The 21,696-nt window shown below is 35.5% G+C and overlaps 1 protein-coding gene across 7 annotated transcripts in view; it reads left to right on the top strand.

Moving 5' to 3' along the window:
* Positions 1-21,462, top strand: part of CLVS2 (clavesin 2) — a 71,953-nt gene extending 50,491 nt beyond the window's left edge. For 5 of the 7 annotated variants that reach the window (XM_013992604.3, XM_013992600.3, XM_013992602.3 and 2 more), the window contains 3 exons: positions 4,328-4,438; positions 10,411-10,631; positions 16,310-21,462. In XM_013992604.3, coding sequence (XP_013848058.1) covers positions 4,328-4,438; positions 10,411-10,631; positions 16,310-16,397 — 420 coding nt within the window. In that variant the 3' untranslated portion in view covers positions 16,398-21,462. The remainder of the gene's footprint in view (positions 1-4,327; positions 4,439-10,410; positions 10,632-16,309) is intronic. The other 2 variants (XM_084958118.1, XM_084958122.1) reach the window with 2 other exon arrangements.
* The last annotated feature ends 234 nt before the right edge of the window (positions 21,463-21,696 follow it).

Raw genomic sequence — 21,696 nt, 5'->3', positions numbered from 1 at the left:
GCCTCAGCTGTGGGATGGGCAGGAGTGAAGATAAGGCTTGCACACACTGAGGGCAAATTGGGGACTGTATGTGAGAACCTACAATCCTCCAGGTGCTATACCCTTAGGGAAAGCTTGTGCTAGGAAAATCTTTGCTGGCCAGAGCATAGTGGGTATTGAGGGAACATGTCTCAACACAATAAAAGCTATTAATGACAAATCCACAGCCAACATAATAATAGCAAAAAGCTGAAAGCCTTCCCACTGGAACAAGACAAAGATGCCCACTCTCATCACTTCTATTCAACATAGTATTGGCAACCATAGCCATTGCAATCAGACAAGAAAAAGAAATAAAAGGTATCTGAAGTGGAAGGGAAGAGATAAAATTGTCATTATATGCAGATGACATGATACTATATAAGGAAAACCCTAAAGACTCCACACAAAAACTACCAGAACTGATAAATGAATTCAGCAAGGTAATGGGATACAAGATTAACATACAGAAATCAGTTGCATTTCTTTACACTAACAATGAAATATCAAAAAGGGAAAGTAAAAAAAAAATCCCTTTTAAAATCACATCAAAACCAGCTATAATGGAAAAAAAATCATTATAAAAAAATAAGAACTATTGCCTTTGGAATGGATAAGCAATGGGATCCTGCTGTGTAGCACTGGTAACTATGTCTGGTCACTTGTGATGGAGCATGATAATGTGATAAAAAAGAATGTATTCATGTATGTGTGACTGGATCACCTTGCTGTGAAGCAGAAAATTGACAGAACACTGTAAACCAGGTATAATGGAAAAAAATAAAAATCATTATAAAAAATAAAATCACATCAAAAAAGATCAAATAAATAAATTAATTAAATAGTTAGGAATAAACCTGACCAAAGAAATAGAAGACTTTTGATAGCTAAAAAAAATTAATAAAGGAAACTGAAGATGATTCAAAGAAATGGAAAAATATCCCATGCTCTTAGGTTGGAAGAATTAATTTTTTTTTGTTTTTTTTCTTTTGCTTTTTAGGGCTGCACCCACAGCATATGGTGGTTCCTAGGCTAGGGATCGAATTGGAGCCACAGCCACCAGCCTATGCCAGAGTCACAGCAATGCGGGATCAGAGCTGCATGTGTGAACTACACCATGGCTCACGGCAATGCTGGATCCTTAACCCACTGAGCGAGGCCAGGAATTGATCCTGCAACCTTATGGTTACTAGTCAGATTCATATCTACTGTGCCACAATGGGAACTCACAAATTAATATTTTTTTAAATGACTGTACTACGCAAAGCAATCTACAGCTTTAATGCAGTCCCTTTCAAATTACCAATGACATTTTCCACAGACCTAGAACAAATAACCCTAAAATTTATCTGGAACCATTAAAGACTCAGAATTGCCAGAACAACCTGAGGAAAAGTACAAAACAGAAGGCATAATGCTCCCAAACTTCAGACAATACCACAAAGCTACAGTAATCAAAACTGTGTGCTGGGAGTTCCCATCGTGGTGCAGTGGTTAACGAATCCGACTAGGAACCATGAGGTTGCGGGTTCGGTCCCTGCCCTTGCTCAGTGGGTTAACGATCCGGCGTTGCTGTGAGCTGTGGTGTAGGTTGCAGACGCGGCTCGGATCCCGCGTTGCTGTGGCCCTGGCGTAGGCCGTAGCTACAGCTCCGATTAGACCCCTAGCCTGGGAACCTCCATATGCCGCGGGAGCGGCCCAAGAAATAACAACAAAAAAAGACAAAAGACAAAACAAAACAAAAAAAAACTGTGTGCTATTGACACAAAAACAGACATCTGCATGAATGGAACAGAATAAAGAGCTCAGAAATAAACCCACATGCCTAGAGTCAATTAATCTTCCACACAAAAAGGTAATAATATACAATGGAGAAAAGACAGTCTCTTCAGTGAGCAGTGTTGGGAAAGCTGGACTGCTGCTTGTAAATCAATAAAGTTAGAACATTCTTTTCACCATACACAAAAATAAACTCAAAATGACTTAAAGACTTAAATATAAGACACGACTCCTAGAACTCAAAATGACTTAGAAGAAAACATAGGCAAAACATTCTCTGACATGAATCATACCAATGATCTCTTAGGTCAGTCTCCCAAGGCAATAAAGTAAAAGCAAAAATAAACTATTGGGGCCTAATCAAACCTGTAAGCTTTTGCACAGCAAAGGAAACTATAATCAAAATGAAAAGAAAACCTGCAGACTGAGAGAAAATATTTGTAAATGATGCAACTAGCAAGGCTTTAATTTCCACAATAAACAAAGAGCTAATAAAACTCAGTAACAACAAAAACAACTCAATTAAAAAATGGGCAGAAGACCTAAATAGACATTTATCTGAAGAAGACATCATATGGCCAATAGGCATATGAAAAGATACTCAACATTGCTAATTATTAGAGAAATCCAAATTAAAACACAATGAGGTCTCACACTTGTCAGAATAACCGACATTAAAATGTCCACCAACAATGAATGCTGGAGAGGATGTGCAGAAAAGGGGGAAATGTAAAGCACTATGGAAAACATTATGGAGATTCTTCAAAAAGCTAAAAGTAGAGTTGCCATATGATCCAGCAGCTTCACTCCTAGACATATATCTGAACAAACTAAAGAACCTGCACCCCTATGTTCATAGTGGCTCTATTTACAAAGCCAAGACATGGAAATAATCTCAATGTCCATCAAGAGGTGAATGTAAAGAAGATATGGCACACATGCACACACACACACTTGAATAGTATTCAGGTATAAAAAGAATGAAATAATGCCATTCGCAGCAACATGGATGGACCTAGAGATTATCATAGTATGTGAAGTCAAGTCAGAAGGGGAAAAACAAATATCATATGATATCATTTATATGTGGAGTCTAAAATATGATACAAATGAACTTATCTATGAAACAGAAACAGACTCACAGAGGTAGAGAACAGGCTTGTGGTTGCCAAGAAGAAGGATGAATTGGGAGTTTGGGATTAGCAGATGCAAGCTCTTATATATAGAATGGATAAACAACAGGATAAACATGGTCCTATTGTATAGCACAGAGAACTATATTCAACATCCTGTAACAAAAATGTAATGGAAAAGAATATGAAAAAGAATATGTGTGTGTATATATGTATATCTTAATCACTCTGCTGTATACCAGAAACTAACATAATATTGTAAATCAACTATACTTCAATAAAACAAAATTTAAAAATAAGATTATAAAATATGAGTGAAAGTGAAAGAATATTTAAATACAGTGAACTTCATAAATATATATTATCTTCTTTTTTGTATAAGAATGTCATTATATTAAAACATTCTATGTCTGCATTTTTATCTGAATCATTTCTGTTTTGTAATAATCTCATGAATGAAAGCTAAAAATTTATAAAAGAAGTAAGACACAAAATAAGACACATTTTACCAATTTATTATTTGAAGTACTTTTTTTTAAAGTGTGTTATTCTCAGAGATAAAAATTAATTTTCAAAAAATGTTTGTTGACTCTAAAACTCAATACACAAAATCACTTATTAATTTCTAGTGCTCATAAGTGTCCCCTAAAAACAGAAAAGTTTAATGAGTGTGATAGCACCACTTTCTTCCTGTGGGGGGAGCTCAGAGTGTGTGACCTTCATTTAACCTGGAGAATGCATCTGCAACTTTCTCACACTACAGTTCCAGGTTTTTATTTTGCTTACACACATTTTCATTTTTTAATAGTTGGGATAAGGAAAGGAGAGTGTTTATAGTAAAGTTGATAATAAGAGAGTAAAGTGAGGTTTCATATGTGTCAGTGCTCATATCATAGATGACTCCAATGAAATTTAATAAAACATTTCAACTTAAATATACTTTAATGTGAACTTATCTAACATAGATTCTTTTTTTTTTTTTTTTCTGGCCATACCTACAGCATGTGGAAGTTCCAGGGCCAGGGATCAAATTCATGCCACAGTTGCGACCTGAGCCACAGCTGTAGCAACACAAGCTCCTTAACCCACTGCACCTCAAGGGAACTTCCTAGATTGATTATTTAACAAATTTCTAATGTCTCTGCAGGCTTAAAATGTGACCCTCCTAAAAATGCTGAAATTCTTATCAACAACATATTCTTGAGAAAGATGTGCTTTATTACATCTTGCTTCAGTTTCTGTAAGAAAGTTACAACTTTTAATTGCATTAAGGTTCATCCTTCTTTCTTCTTCTTAACTATAGGGATAATCTCATTTGTGTGCCATGTGGCCTTCCCTAAACCTTCTCAGTGTTTAAACCATGTTTTGATTTTTTTTTCCCCTCCATGTTACTTTAGGATAGTTTCCCAGCACGATTTGGAGGAATTCACTTTGTCAACCAACCCTGGTATATCCACGCCTTGTATACCGTGATCCGGCCTTTCCTAAAGGAGAAGACTCGGAAAAGGGTATTTATTTCTTTTTTTAAATCTCTTTTCTCCTTCCCATGCAATAAATTCTGATGCTTACTTTATGTATGATATTGGCTATGGTAAAATGTGTTATATAGAATGTAACTATTCAGCATAAAAGATATTTTGCAAAATTTAAAGATCTTCTGATTAATTCTGAACAGTGTATCTGTGGAATAAAAATTTAAAAGCTAGCTCTCTTGCTTTCCTACAAATGAGAAGAATATTTTAGCACATTCATTATATATTAAAGCATCAGTTTAAAGGTAAAAACAAATTATGCCATGTTACTATGTTGTTAGTGGTACACTTCTTTCAAGAAACGTTTAGACAAAAGTTATAATTTTATATGTTGATAAATGGGTGTTGGTTATTTCACAATATGTATTATGTTGAACAGAGTGAATTTTGTGCTAATATAATTTTGTAGTGATTATCATGATTAATCACCCATTTCAGAAAGAATGCTAATGTGTAGAAATTTTAATATTTCTCTAAACTACAAGTTACTTGAATTCTGAGATTCAATTTCACCTAACAATGAGGATATTCAAAGTATGTACCAAAATAATCATTTTTCTGAGAATAAGATAATTTATATGAATCATTTAATACATGTGTGGCACATGGACTACAACCTGACCTGAGCCACAGCTGTGACAACTCTGGATCCTTAACCCAATGAGCCACAAGGTAACTCTAAAATAAGATTTTAAAATGTACTTTAATATACATTATATCATTTTATCCTCCAAACATCTCTGAAAAGTAAAGCTTAGTAAGCATCATCTCCTATTTCAAAATTGAGGAAAGGAAGTCTTAGGATGGATAAATAACTTGCTTACTCATTTACACAGCTGTAAAGTTGTGAGGAGTTAACATTTGAATTCAAATAGCTCTGCATTTAGTGATATTTTTACCATGATGCTGTGACCAATTTTCAAATGATTAGTTCCACAGTAAAATATAGTTACTTCTAAATCCATATGGAAGATAATTTGCCATGTTTCTTGATGAATGAGAAGGCACTTCAGGTATTTCAGTGCCATAAAAGCCTCATTGTGAGTGTGGAAGTGAAATCATTGTTAAGTAAGTGTTTTTGTCAAACATTCATGAAGAGAGAGTTTATGGATTTGTTGAAAATATTCCAATAGTTAGGAGGAAGAATTCTATAAACAATTATAATTTATATTAGGAATTGTTTCTATCACCAAGAATCAAATTGATTTGCGTTTTATAGTTCAGAAAAATGTATTGCTGTGCCTCAGAAATAAGGCTTTTAAACATTGTTTTATGAAGAGATGATCAGGTGATCCAAAACACCTGTAGGGGCTTTTAGTACAAATTATACTGGCGAATGCTTTTGTAGTATTCACTCTGTGCCACATGCTGTTCTAAGTACTTTCAGTATGTTAACACTTTTAATCCTTACAAGGCTTTAGGGTAAGGATTGTTACTGTTCTCCTTTTATAAATGGGAAAACAAGGCACAGGCGCTGAAGCCATTTGCTCTAAATCACAGCTAGGAGGTAGTAGAACTGAATATGTGGATTTACCTGGAAGACTGTTCTAGAGAGAATAGCAAAGGCAATAGTCTTTAGGTAGAAACAGGCCTGGGACATTTGACAAACAGCAAGGAGGCTAGAAAAGGTGGAGTGGAATGAACCGTTGGAGAGGGGAGGAGGGGACTAGATAGGGAAGAACAGGGTGTATCTGCTCGTAGACAGCCTGGTACCTCACTGCAAAGATCAGGGCTTTCAGTCAGGGTGGAGTGAGAAGCACCTGAAAGACTGCGTGCAGGGGTGACTTGTTGTGACATGATTTTAACAGGACTCTGTTTTGTTCAAGAGACTGAAGGGGTCAAGTCTAGAAAAGAGGGAAAGCTCCAAGTTTAGGGGTTATTTGATTGAATTTGATGATTTTGACAATGCCTAGAAGAATGCTTTGCTGGCACAATTCCAGATGCAAGTGAGGTATTTGAATGTTACCATTTTAATTAAAACTATATAACTTGGAAATTTTCACATGAGAAAATAATTATGGATTAAAACACCTTTAATTTCTACTTGTAAAATCAATGCACACTGCAAAGTTATTATATTTCCTTACTGGGATTCCAAGTGATTCAGCATTACAGTATTACTCACACACCTTATAATACAGATGCTATAAATCTGTTCTAAAAAACTGGTAAAACAAAACCAAACCTAAGGAGTTGTTGTGAATCATTTTTCACAATAAATTAGTTCTTCATTTTCTTAAATTAATCAGACCTTGACTCCCCTACACGCTAGGCTGATGAGAATGCCAACCTTAAGTGTTATAGGGGTCCCTTCGTCTCACAATTTCACCTACATCTGGAATCTTCCATGTAAGCCTAATTTCCCATCCATCATGGCCACTTTTGTACATGCCCAATGATCAAGCTAGTATTGATTTCTTAAAGGAAGTTCTATTTCTGGTCCCGAGTATCTTTACTGAAGCTTGAAGCCAATGGCTAGGTTTCGATCCACTCCCAGTGTACTCTTCAGCTGGTCCACGGTTGTGGTCCTGCCACATCCCAGGCAATGACAGGAAACTGGTTCCACTGTTAGTTGGCACCAATTTCTACTACTTCTTCAGTATCATGGACCTTCACTTCTACTCCTTGCTAATTAAAAAAAAATTCTACCCTCCTCCTACTATAATTATGTCCACCTACCACAATCTTTTTAATAGCACATTAAAGGAAAATAAGATTTAAAAATTGAAGTATTATTCAGGATAATTATAATTGTAGGTTATCTGAAGCAAAGGAGCCCAACAGGACTCAATTTCTTATGTAAAGTGGAAGAAGAAAAAATATGTAAAGGGTAGAATATAGTAAAACATCAATAAATGATGAGACTAATGTGTGCGTGGTATGTTTCAGCAGGGAGTGAGTGGTAGGAGATTCATTCAAAGAAGGGGTTTATAGCAGGTCTTACAGGATTTACAGGGATTAACAGAGGGTCTTACAGAGAAAGAAGAGGTCAGTGGGGACTTGTGAGCAGACTAACATGATCTGCCAGATGTTCTGACATGGTCATTACAGCTGCTGTGTTGAGAATAGATATGAGAAAAAGAACATATACATATATATGCATGTATGTATGACTGAGTCACTTTGTTATACAGTAGAAATTGACAGAACACTGTAAATCAACCATAATGGAAAAAATAAAAATCTCAAAAAAACAATAGAGTGTCATTGGTGAGAGGAGAAATAGGGAGAGCAGTTAGGAGGCTAGTGCAGTAATACAGTTTGAAGGATGATAATAGTAAGGATGATAGTTGAATTAGGGTTGTAGGGGTGAAGCTGATCAGATTTTGAATTCAGGGTAGATTTTGGAGGTAGTGTCAAAAGAATCTACTATCAACTTAGATTATGAAAGAAGGAAAATATAAGACAATGTTTTGGTCTGAGAAATTAGAAGCATATTTGTACCATCAACTGATGTCAAAAATAGGGGGGGTTGATTTGGGGTAGAAAATTCTGAGTTCAGTTTTGGACATGTTAAGTTCAAGGTGTTCATGGACCTTTTAAGTGGAGGTGCAACATGGAGAGTAGAAATACCAATGTGGAGTTCAGGAGAAAGGTCAAGATTCAAGATATAAATTTTTAGTGTGTGGACAATATTCAAAGCCTCTAGACTGAATGATATCACCAAGGAATGAATATAGTTAGAGAAGAGAATACATCCAAGAAGTGAATCCTGGAGCTCTCTGATAAGATGTTTGGGTGATGAGGAATAACCAAAAGAGATTGAAAAAAAGCATCTATCAAATAGGAGGAAACCAAGAGCACCTGGGAGAAAATGTCTCAATGAGTAGAGTCATCTACTCCATCCAGTGCTGCTAAGAGTTTAAGAAACATAAGGACGGAGAATTGGATACTGAATTTAGCAGTGAAAGGATCTTGACAACTATTTTTGTGCAGTGGTGGGAGGCAAAGCCTATTTGGATTGGATTCAGGAAAAATGGGACAAAAGTACTTGGACAGTGAATGTAGATCACTCCTTTGATGAGTTTTGCAATAAAGGGCAGGAGAAAAATAGGATAACTGGAGGTAGAAGTAGGGTCAAGAGAGGTTTTATGCATCTGTATAGGAGGAAGGGAAGAGAGTAGAGTTGGCATGTTTGTTCTTTGATGGAAAAGATCCATAAGAGAGGAAATTTGATGATGCAAGAGAGACCAAAGATAATTGCTTGGGAAACAGAACTGAGTGGAAGAGAGGATGAATTCTAGTGCACAGGTGGAGGGATTGGCCTTTGGAGGGTTTATTCTTTTATTTTGCTAGGAGCTCAGGCAAAGCATAAGGACACAGATGCTGGTGGGTGGGTCTCATCTGGTTGCCCTATTTTTTCAGGGAAAGAGGAAACAAAGCCAAAGCTGAAAGTGGTGTTGAGGAAGGAGGTAACAGAGTGTTAGCGAAAAGAGAGGAAGTAGTGTGAATTACATTTACTTTTCTAAGGAGTTATTACCATAACTCTTTTGTGACTTGAAAGAGATTTCTTACATGAGGTAACATATCTGATGAAACAAAGCTTATATAGCTAATAAAGTGGGGATTTCAGGTGCTAGAATTTAATTTTCCCAGGAAAATTCTAGGGGAGTCTGTGTGTGTGTATGTGTGTGTGTGTGTATGTGTGTGTGTTTTCCTTGGCTGTTGTGTTCTGCATATAGGAGTGGGAAGATATAAAGTTTGCAATTAACCTGACTTAACTTGGGGCAGACAGTATCTTCCACCTCTCTAAGCCCCACATTATGTATTCTAGGCAGCCTCTTACTTAATTGTTTTGGCCAGGGATCTACTCTCATGTGCTTTTATAATGTTCCACAATTTGTTGAATTTACTTGTTGTCTAGTGACTCCCATTCCTCTTATTTTATGTGGTATAGAATAGTCTTCCTTTGTTTTCCTCCATATTTATTTTGGTGGATTCTAAAAGTATGGAAAGCAAGATGAATGTCTTAGCCTGTTCATCTTGAACCTGAAGTCTGAGATCATTTCTAAGCCACTCGTAAACTATAATCTTTTAAATATACGTATATACATATAAATTTATATGAGATGACAACAGTGCTGCATTAGAAAAGACCGATCTGCAGTTTTGAGACGGAAATGAAAGAAGAGAAAAGAGGTAGCAATTTACAGAGAAACAAATCTTGAGTATGTAGCTTAAATAATGCTCCTGTTTAACAAAAATTTTATGTAGTCAATAATAACAGTAATTAGCATATACTCACAGCTTTGCAGTTTTAAGTCATTATTCCATTTCCTATTTGAATAATAAGCCAGGAAATCTCTAGCAGAGAAGATGCTGGCAACATGACAGACCATAAGTCCTTTGGGACTTGAAACTTCACTCAACCTTTTATTATGATGATGCTAATCTACTTTTATTTACATCACATACTTTGCATTATAAAGCAGTAATTCAGTGCTTATAGTATTCTTATTTTTTATTGATGATAAAGAGAAAGCCATACTGGTGACAGATTTTGGGTTTAATAACTTGAATGGGCTCTGCAGTTGATGAGTCCCTTATGAGAAGAGTCTGTTTTAACAGCATTCATTATGCATATTATCAGCTTTGCACAACTAACACCAGGATAATGTACACATCAATGTGCACATTAGATTCGGCTCATGTTCCCAGCTATGAAGCAGGAAACCAAATTTGTTTCCAGCTCCTTAACCCAATAACTATCTGACCTTCTTGAAGCTACTTAAACTCCCTGAACCTTGGGATTTTTATATGAAATATTAGAATTACAGTACCAGCCTGCCTGTTTCATAGAGTCAAGGAAGGGCTTAAATATTTTAATAGACTTGGAAAACTCTTGTTTTGGCTCTGCCTAGTCTCAATCCTTCCCTCCCACCCCCAGCATCTGGGTGATATTTATTCTTCTCTGTGTGTTTTCCCCCACCTTCTTCTTGCCTTTGTAGATATTTTTGCATGGTAACAACCTGAACAGTCTACACCAACTAATCCATCCTGAGATTCTGCCCTCTGAGTTTGGAGGAATGCTTCCTCCCTACGATATGGGAACCTGGGCAAGAACACTGCTAGACCACGAGTATGATGATGACAGTGAGTACAATGTGGACTCTTACAGCATGCCTGTGAAGGACATGGAGAAGGAACTCTCCCCCAAGTCCATGAAGAGGTATGCTGGAGATAGCTGGGAAGGGGGCTGGGACCAGAGTGGGGACCCCAACTACAACTCCAGATTTTATATTTTTCTGAAGTAGATATTGGGTGGGATTTTAAAGCCTTTCATGGTCCCATGATTGGATGTCTTGGAATTTTGAGTCAAAGATAGTCATTCAAGGTATCCTTGAGTCTACTGTTGCTCCAAATTCACAGACAATCTAGAAGTCACCAAATCTAATGGTTTTTTCTTTCAAACTGTACTTTAAGGTTCTGGTAAAGTGCCTCAGGGCAAGCAGGTGGGGTGCGGATTGTGCCCATCTCCACCGTGGTGAGAATGACTCTCTATCACAGCAATCTCTTAGACTTCTAGGTAAGATTTCATTCGAAGAAAGAGATCCATAGCAAACACACACACACACACACACACACACACACACACACACACATGCATTTCGAACACTAACATTCAAAGCTTACATTCTTTTTTCAGTATCCCTGCCATGTTTGTTTAAAAGTTTTTGTCCAGCCATTCCTGAGGCAAAATATTCTATTTCCCTATAGCTTTTATCTTTATAGACTTCATTATTGAGTCAGAATCTGATGCCCTGCTTTGACTCTCATAGTGTTATTATGTCTGTTTTCTTCCAATCAATGCATATTTATTCAATGCATATTCTGTGTAGACTCTTTCCCTGGTGTTCTGAATCCAATGAGGATAAAACATATGTCCAGCCATAGTCTCCTGGTGATGGAGGGCAGAGGGGTTACCAGGGGTTACCAGAAGCACACAAATGCATAACTGCCTCTGAGTTTGCACTCAGTAGCAAACCGGAAGATATCTAATTCTCATGCTACCTCAGAGCACACCAATTTAGAATTCATTTGGATAATGGTAACAAATATTCTTTCTTGGTTCATTTCCTATCTTGTAAATAAAGGAGACACAGTTCCTACAAGTCTCTCTTCACGTAGTTCAGGGAGGACCCAAGGGCACCTCACATGTCATCCCAAACACTGTCTTTCATCCTTCTCTGGTAAAAGCCTTATGGTCCTCTGGCCACCACTGTGACTCAGCAGTGGCATCCTTGTTCCTTGGGGCTGGCCTCCTTTTGGCTTCTGTTGTTGTTGCTATTGTTGGTGTCTATGCGATGCCTTTCTCTCACCAGACTGCTCCACACCTCCTAGGAGAGTATGGAAAAGCCAGTGACATCTACAGCTTTAATTCCTCTACAAATCAATAAGATTATGTTTAAATCAAGTTTAGGCTTCTCAACTCCCTACTCTTAAAACAGGACTTCCTAATCTGAGTTCTATGCTCTTCTAACCAAAGGGGTTCATTAATGGACTGTGAAAGCAGTCTGTTAAATGCTATAAGTTGTATTCAAAACTATGTGTCTGTGTGTGAATTACATATTTTTCTGGAGAGAGGGCATATATTTCATCAAATTCTGAAAGTTTTCTCATCTAGGCCCAAAATGGTTAAGAGCCATTGCCTAAGTTCCTTCTGAAAAAAACATAATAATCCTAATAATGATAGCTGTTACAATCAACCATTTATTATACCTGTGGTACTCTTACTAGGAATCTTTTTTTTTTGTACCATTAATTTATTTAATCTTCACAGCAACTCTGTTAAGCAGATATTTGTATCCCCAAAGTTACAGAGTCTAGATGTCATAGAACAGGGTTCTAGTCCATGAAGTACAGAGCCTTTCACGTTGTTAATATGAATCTTGTCTAATCTTCTGTGACAGCATGATGCAGAGTGCCCTCACTCTAGACTGAGCTACAGAAGGTTTTGGAAGCAGCTCTCATGTGTGTCTCCTAGTCTTTTCCTTTGCCAACTAACAGTGCTTATTTCCTCCACTGTGCCACGACGGGAACTCCTGTTCTCTTCTGAATTCTAAGTGCTTGGAATGGAGGTGGGCACACAAAGGGTGCCTACTAAGTACCAGTTACATGAATGAAGGAGTCCTCTGTTGTCTATCAGTTCCCCCTTTTAAGTACAGTGTCTAGAACTGTAGAGGTGACATCTGTTGCTATCACTACTCACACTGAGGTTCTGGAATTCTGGCTTTGCAGCATAGACCCCGTGGGCTTCCTTTGGTTGCTGTTGTCATTGTTGCTGTCATTTAGGCTGCCAAATCACCAAATTGCTGACTCATATTGAGCTCCTTAAAACTAGTCTCATTACTCACAGATCCTTATCCTCATTATTCTCTATTTCTGTATTTAGTTTTTTCCTCCAAGCACATTATTGTAATTGATTGACATCATCTTGTTACACTTGGCACAGATGACCCACCTTTTGATGTCTTTTTGGATCCTGATTTTCTTCTCCAATTAATTAGGCCATTTTGTCCTCTGCAGATTTGGCTCATAGCACAATGACTTCCCCAGCCCTGAGTTTCTTGCTTTTGACATGGGCCAATTAGAATCTAAGACATTTTTGTTTGGTGTAGGTTTTTTTTAATTATTTGAAGCTTATATGGTTCTATTTGAAAATTCCTGAAGAATGAGAGCAAGAAATTTGTTTCACTTGATTCTCATCTTCTCTGTGGCAGGGAAGGCGGCTCCCCATTAGGGATGGGAGAAAATTGTTTCTAGGATCCATTTTATTTTCCAGTTTTCTATCATTCTTAGATTGATGGGGAAAAATCATTCCTTCACTAAGGAGTCATAGATAACTCTTCTTTTGGGTGAATTTAGCTATATGTATAGGAAGAAGATTTTGTTTCCTGAGTAAATCTGTGGAGAGATAGACTAATCGTGTTAAAGCATACAAAGCTGAGTAGACTCTGAGTTCCTTAACCTGGGGAAGGGTATTTTACCTTATGTCTCTAGTACCTAGGATGGTGCCTGACACACAACAGTTGCAGCGAGCATCAATGCTAATGTTGTTATGATAAGACTAGCTTCCATCTTATTAAATAATATTTAATAACTATTGTTACTACATGCCAAACCCTATCTGATGTTTTAGATATATCAATTCCTTTGCTTCTCTAAACCACTAATACCCTTCTTATTGATGAGGCAATCTAGATATACAGACAAAAGGTCACATCTACCTATCACTTAGCTACAAAGCAGCAGTGCTAATATTGGAACACAGGAAATAGTATTCTCTAAGTCATTTCCTTAACCTCTACCATTGCTATCTGCCAGAATTAGTGCTAAGGGTTATGCATGCATTATTGATTCTCAATACATTTGTATGATGTAGGTGTTATTTTCCCCATTTTTATACATAAGGTAACAAACTCTTAGGAAGTTAGCCTCCACTTCCTTGGTCACAGAGCTAGTAAATAGCAGAACTAGAATTGGAATCCATTTCTGTCCAAAATCTCATCTCTTAAACAATAAAGTATAGCATAATATTGTAGATGCATAATAAATGAATAAATGAATAAATGATACTTGGATAATAAATTGTAAATTTTAAGTTTTCAGGGTGGGGGAAATTTATTCATTGCAAAGACAGTAGAAGCTGGAGATTGGCAAGATGTATAATGAGTAAATGATTGATAACTTCCTTTCTTGCCATTGAAATAGATGAGTTCATTAACAGTTATGATCCTATACAAATAATCCTGTTGTTTTATATAAGAAGGCAAAAATAAAATCTAGACTAAAACAACAGTACACTGGGGGCAGTTAGATCTTAATCAGAAATTGTTTCTGTCTGGTTTGCCTTATCGAGGAGTTTTTCTGCATGTGGAGTCAGCGTTCATCATCTGACAATTCTGACATCTGTAGTGCATGACAAAAGCAAACTAGGAACTTGATCCCAGGTTGAATTGTGCACTGTAATTTAAAATATTTTATTAAAACTGCCATATTCTCTAAAAATTTTTAAAAGGTTATATATGTGTGTTTACAATATGCGTTTTAATAGAACATTATGCCATGTGCTTAAATTGTGTACTCTGTGTTGTATGAAGAGCTGTGTTGTATTCTTAATGACTATTATGAGGATATACCTCAACGTTTGTGTAATATCTAACTTTGCGAGAATTTTAAAATAAAATTTTTGTTAGGAATTCCTTTCCCTGCAGGATAAATTGCTTTATCTTCATTGCTCTTTGGTTTCAATGCTTAATACCCAAATTCTTTCAGTAAGGAAACTATTTATTGGATAAAATTAAGACATTGAAATCCTACTGCATAACAGATTCTGTGATACATATTGAGTTCATGGTAAGGAGAGAAACTGATAAAGTACTTGCTCATGGAACTTATGGTCTAGTGGGGACTAGTTGTTGAGTTAATGTTCTAGTGCAGGACATTAAATGAATTGCTGTATATTTTAGCATGGATTCATCTTGGGAAATCAATTTTTTAGTTGAGTGCCAGAAAAACAATATTATAGGTCTAATTATTAAATGTTTTGTGCAGTTGTCAATTGTGTTAAGATGAATTTATTCATGTACTTTTTTCTAAGATAAATTATCATTGCTCTTTCATCTACTTCCCTCTCTATCTCAAACACCCACACACACACCCACACCCACATTCAACTGTAGTCAGTCTCCATTCTGACATAGGCATCTCAGATCTATTACTGAGGTAAAAGGTAAAATAGTAGAAATGATTTAGGAAATAAACTTCCCAGTTTTAATATTCTTATCTTCCTTTTCATCCCCTCTTTAGAAATGAATTTATTTCAATGAAAAAGTCAGTTTATCTGTTAATCCTGTAATTATTTTTGCTTTGATAATTAGTTCTGTTGCTGTTCTTTTTCATTAACACGTGCGGTTGTATTTTAGCTTATAGTCTTTCTTTTTGAATGGTAATGAGGTCTGCTAAGAGGCATATTGCCACAGCAATAGCCAAATGGCTGGAATGAAGCAGCAGGGAAAAATTCATTACTGAGGAGAAATTTAAAAGGGCAGCTGCTTCTTTAATGCCACAGCCATTGACTTTAATGCCACAGCACGTTTCATTGACTTTCCTCCTTCCCAGTTTCATGTTGTTTCCTAGAGATGAATTAAGATATAACTCCCATTTGCTATCAAAGGCATGTTAAGGGGTTTTCACATTATTTACTTTCCTTATCATAAAGTACTGCTGCCTAAACAATAAGGGTTTGTACTTTTTAAAGTTTTAAAACGTTTCACAGATTTTCAAGAGTAAGGTTGATTTTATTCGGATGCTCCAGTGGAAAATTTAGCAAAACACACTGAAATACTGATTTTTTCCTACTGTGCTCATTAAATCTAAAAAATGATGGTTGAAAATGCACATTCCTATCCAAGTTGTTTCATAGAGCCCTTTAAGAGAGTAATCAAGGCTCTTATTATTTCTTCTTCATTTCTTATAACAATAAATTCACTATTATACCCCCCATTTGGTGATGTTCTCTTGGAATGCACATCTGTCCTGTACTAGAAATCCTCAGTCTCAAAGAGAGGTTCTTGCTCAGCTATAAAGAGAACTTAAGCCTATTATTGTGTATTTAGAATCCTCTACTGTGCATTATTCTATTTAAAGGCCAGAGGGGATTGTTTCTTCTGATGCAAAACATCACCGTAAGTGTATCTCTCTCTAAATGTACAGCATTCTCAGTTCATAAATCCCTTGATGTAGAAGTTAATCTGCATCCATGAGAGAAGTAATAAAATAGAAAAGACAGAGCAGAGAATGGATGGTTTGGCAGTAACACACTGACATTGGTTTTATCATTTTCAGATCCCAATCAGTTGTGGATCCTACAGTGCTAAAACGCATGGATAAAAATGAGGAAGAAAACATGCAACCTTTGCTTTCTCTGGACTGATAGCTTCTCTACCCTCCCCATGGATTAGAAATGGAAGGTACTTGTTTTCAGCACCAGGGCCAGCACCATGGAGGAATTATCAGCTGGAAACTTATTTATTCATGTTAATGTAGCATATTATATAATAAGGCATCAGGCTTTCCCATTTGCCTGAACCATGGGTGCCCTGGTCTGGACTTTAACACAAGTCAATAATTCAATTCTGTAAGTGCCAAGCTCTTTGTAAATACAATGTAATCTTCACATCAAGTTTGTAAATTTTGGTAGTAACTTAAATGGGAAGATTGGCTCATGAGTCCATGCCAGTGATATGAACTATAACAAAAACAGAAGAGACATATAAACAATCAAAGCTAATTAAATGTAGCCCTGTTTCCTATGAAGCCATATTTCAGCTATCATAGTGATTATTTCACGTTTTTTTTTTTCTCTGAAACTGTCATATTCAAATGTATGTTTAATGGTCACAGGGAACTAGATAATTCTAGGAAATTATTATGATAAATGTATTTCCTGTCTAGTGAGTTTCAGTTCATGGAAAATGTGTCCTAGGACTATCACTGGCCTTGCATTTGAGAGAAAAGAAATGGCAGATGAGCTGGTAAACTCAACACTTGAACTCTTCTATGTTTAATTCCTGGAGTCTTGTGAAAAAAATATGTTTCCCCAAATGAAGATGTGACATTCTGAAAGAGAGTGAATTCTTTTTAAACTGCTGTTTTCACAATGTATCCTTTATTCAGGACCTCGTTATGAATAATTTAAGACACTTTCCCCAAAAAATTATTTGACCAAGAGAAAGAGAACTCATAAATGAATAGTGTTTGACAGTTAATTTTGAATATAAAAGTCACTAAGTACCAATAAGGGGATAATTTCTAATTCTTGTGCACTGGTTGAAATAATATATATATATATTCACACACATATATATTTTTACTGAGCTCTAATAAGTCCTTGATGTGACAGGCTTATAAAATAAATCATACATATTCAGTGGTCTTAGAAATGTTATAGATTATTATATGAGATGGTAACTCTGGAAAACCACTTCAACTAAAGTTAATGAGGTATAATGAAACAGACTTTCAGTGATCTTATTTAAGAGAATTCAGTTTAATTAGTAATTCAATCTTGAATCTGTGCCATTTTAGTGAAATATACTTGATTCTTCAAAAAAAAAAAAAACAAAACAAAAAAAACAAACCAAACCAAACAAACAGGTAGGCAGTATCAGGTGGCAGAGAGTAATATTGTTTTTCTCAAATTCAAGTTAATTGTCCTAATGATCCAATAAGTACATATTTTCTTTTCATAAAGGATTTTAAGAACATATTGCATCCAGGAGACATAATGAAATCATCTAAGGGCATCATAGATACTATATTATAGTTTAAGTCTAGATTTGGAGACCTTATGTTAGAGTTTTCATTTCACAAAAATTCTGCAAAGATAGCACATTTAAAAAAATTTAACTTTGAATTTCAGTTTCTAGTGTGAAAAAGCAAGATTTTTACCACCTTTTCAGAGTGATAATTTTTGAGATTGAGGATTTATCATTAAAATATTCTTTTGAAAGAAAAGTATCTCAAGGAAATTTTGGAAACCAACAGAAATAAAGGCATGTAGTGGCCTTTCCATACATTTTAGCCCAAAACTTAAAAAAATTCAGTTATAATTCTATAACCAAGAATCTTGAGTCAAGATCAGTAAACCATTTTGCAGTATCACCAATGGATTGTCTAGTGTTCATAACAATACATAAATGTACATAAATAATATGAATGAGAGATACTTTAAAAATATCAGCTTCCAATCATGTGCAGAAGAATGATGCCCATAAAGTGCTGTGTTCCACTCATAAATGTTATAGAGATTGGATTGCATTGGAATAATAGAAACAAACTAAGTGCAGAAGGCCAGTCAACTTTTCATTTTCATGAATTTCTTTTGATATACACCATCTATTGACAATTTTCAGAATTCTACCACCTTCAGATGTCAACCAGCCTACCCAGGTTTTTCCTCCCATGATAGGCTAGTGTCAGAAGGCATATTTTAGCTGTATACCTACCTAATTATAAATATCGCTTACAATCTCTCCCTACCCAACATTTGGAAACTGCATTGGCATTGCTGCTCGGCTGCTCTTCCTCAAATGAGCAACTGAGAGTTGGCTAGATTGTGTGAAATATTTTTAAATGAATGAACACATTACAACAATGATGTCTTTTGAAATGGCTATATCTAGTTCACTTGGCCTATATCTTTTCAGTTTGGGAAAAAAAAAATTCTAGTCATGCTTTTGAAGCTGCTTAGTTGGAGGCTATTTGATCAACTTTATGAAATTTCCCCTCAGCATCAGTTAACTAACACATTTAAGAGCTTTCTTTTTCCTCATGTGATTTTTTTTGTATCATGCAGCTATGCCTGTTATCTGTCACAACTTAGCAAATAAGTGCCATTATATTCTTTCAACTTAATTATGATAGTATATCCCCACTCATGCATACACACAAACACTAGATTGTTTGCTCTTATGATTTGCCTATTTTGAGATCTATGCTTTTCTTTTTCAGTTGTCATGTTACTCAAAATCTGTAGGCATCAATGAATTACCACGTCTGATTTGGAATAGGCCAGTAGTTCACTTACTTCCTTTACTCAGCCTACCCTACCTTCTATTTCTTGTATCATTTCTTTTCTCCTGTGTTTCAAGGGCAGCTGCTTCCAAGGCTGGTTTAAAAATAAGTAACTTCCTTGTGTTGTCAGTAATATTTGCACACATTTTTGACTGATATTTTAAAAGGAAGAGATTATCATAAAAATATACTCTGAGAAATAGGAAGAAGTGCCTCTTTAAAAATGGAATAAAGCAGTTGATACTAGAATATGAATTTTATTTGTGCTCTCTTACAAAAAGTAAATACATGCATCTGTATTATAAGGGTGAACTATAGATACCATTTGAAGGAGAATATTTGAGGTCTTGCTTTGAGCATTCTCATGTAGTATTGTCTTTATTGTGTAAGTTTAAAACAGTACCTTGAACATGTTATTGACAAACCTGGCACTATGCTAAAACAATATCAAAGCATTAAATTGAGTTTTGCAAGCAAGTTTTTGAAGTGGGCATGCATGATTACTTTTATTTCAATAATAGTTTGCATAAGTGTTTTCACATAAAATGCTTGTTTACTTCACAGTACTGAAAATTCATACAATTATAAGCCAGAAAGTCAGGCAGTTAGATTCTCTTTAATATTAACTAAGTCACATTGTTGAATTAAACATTTGATGTTTCTGTAACATGCCTGAAGGAACAGAGGTCCCTCTAATGCAACAAAAAAAATTCAGAGTTGTTTTGGACATCAAGAAACATGTTCATTACTCTTAACAAAAAGAAACTTTTAGAGCCATGGCAGTGTGTCTTCAGGAACAGACTTCCTCTCCTTCTGTTGTTTTATCTAAGCATCTAAGTGGTCTGATTGGTTAATAATATCTCTTTTGCTTCTTATTTGCTGTGTATTAATGATTATTTGGAAAATTTCCATTAGCCATGAGGACATTTCAGAATGACTTTCAATGCACAAAATAAAGAAACAAAGCTCTGGAACAATATGTGAACTTTCAGATATGGTATTTACATTTTTTGCATAAATAAGCTAATAGGCAAAAGTTCTGTTTAATATGTGCTGTATAGATATATAGCCTAAGAAATAGTGATGCATTTTAAATTTATGAGGCTATTAGATCATGTAAGAATCAGCAGAGTATATAAAATGTATTGGAACAAATGTAGAGGGTTGGCTAAATATCCAGTGTAATTATCTTTAGCAGTAAAAGGATTTTTGTTTGTTTGTTCGTTTTTTGTTTTAGCTGAAAAAACTACTTTCCAATGTGCTATTAGAACTAGTTAGCACTATTAATATTTGAAAGGGAGAAAATAATAAACAAAAGGAAACTTGACTTTGAAACATTATTATATCACATTTTTAATGGCTTAAAGAATATAATTTTTTCATGAGTTGAAATTTTTATTTTGTCAAAGTCTATAGGTTGGCCCCACATGTGGACACAATGCTATGGAATCTATTTTGTGCTAAGTGTGGGAATCTATTCCCTAGGACTGTAGGGAAAAAATGTATAAAATAGAAATTCACTGAATTGAAACACCCAAGTTGTACCATTTTTTTTAAAGGAGTACAAATGATATTGCTGAAATAAAAAAAAAATTTAGAAACCAAATAAATATAGGACTTAAATACAATAAATGAACTTTTATAGTAAATAGTGAACATTGTTTCATTTTGCAGGGTGTTTGGTCAGAATTGGACCTAGTTTCAAGTTTCATGCAAATATTTTTGTCCTTAATGATTTTTTTTTTTTTTTGGCTTTTTGCCATTTCTTGGGCGGCTCCCACGGCATATGGAGGTTCCCAGGCTAGGGGTCTAATCGGGGCTGTAGCCACTGGCCTACGCCAGAGCCACAGCAACGCGGGATCTGAGCCGCATCTGCAACCTACACCACAGCTCACAGCAACGCCGGATCGTCAACCCACTGAGCAAGGGCAGGGATCAAACCCTCAACCTCATGGTTCCTAGTTGGATTCGTTAACCACTGCGCCACGATGGGAACTCCTCCTTAATTAATTTTAATGCATTTATTTTATCAAAATTAGTTTTGTGGTGAATAAGAAGGACCTGGATGAGAATCAAAATAAAGTTTGACAAAACTACTAAGAGTGAACAAATCTTAAACCATATTAAAAATTGCAGTGGATTATAATTGGTTTACATATAACAGAGGTTAACAGCTTTGTGTTGTTTCTAATTCACTTTTTTCAGTTTTTCCCCAAACCAGTCATTTTTATTTTCAAAACTGTCTAGATTAATCAAGATATCTAAGAGGTAATATACAAATCCTTGACAGGAATACTAAGCACACTATTTACTATTTGGCTCAACTACCTTTGACCTACCTTTATTGGGAGTTGTTTATTCCAATACAGTATTATAAATGGTATAATGTAATTTTGAATAAATATACATTTCTGCTTAAAAAAGCCTTAATTTTGCATATGTTGAATGTTGGATTTTGTAGTAGTGGATTTGTTGCAGCTGTGATATGGAGCTTTCTAAAATGTCATCTAAAAGTGGGCAATAACTTTATTTAGAGAGAAACTGTAGTTAGCTATTTGTGTTAGGATACCTGAAATTTTATGATACTTGTATATTTGGGGCTGAAAGGGGAAAACACAATTCATTTCATTAAAATCACATTTCAATATTCTATAGCT

The sequence above is a fragment of the Sus scrofa genome, chromosome 1 (genome assembly GCF_054392235.1).
Source record: "Sus scrofa isolate SSC_HxYL_T2T_F1_AM1 chromosome 1, Sscrofa_HxYL_maternal_Yorkshire_Landrace_v2.0, whole genome shotgun sequence".
In the NCBI taxonomy this organism is placed as follows: Eukaryota; Metazoa; Chordata; class Mammalia; order Artiodactyla; family Suidae; genus Sus; species Sus scrofa.
The sequence above is the reverse complement of the archived record's forward strand: the minus strand, read 5'-3'. Positions and strand labels throughout refer to the sequence as shown.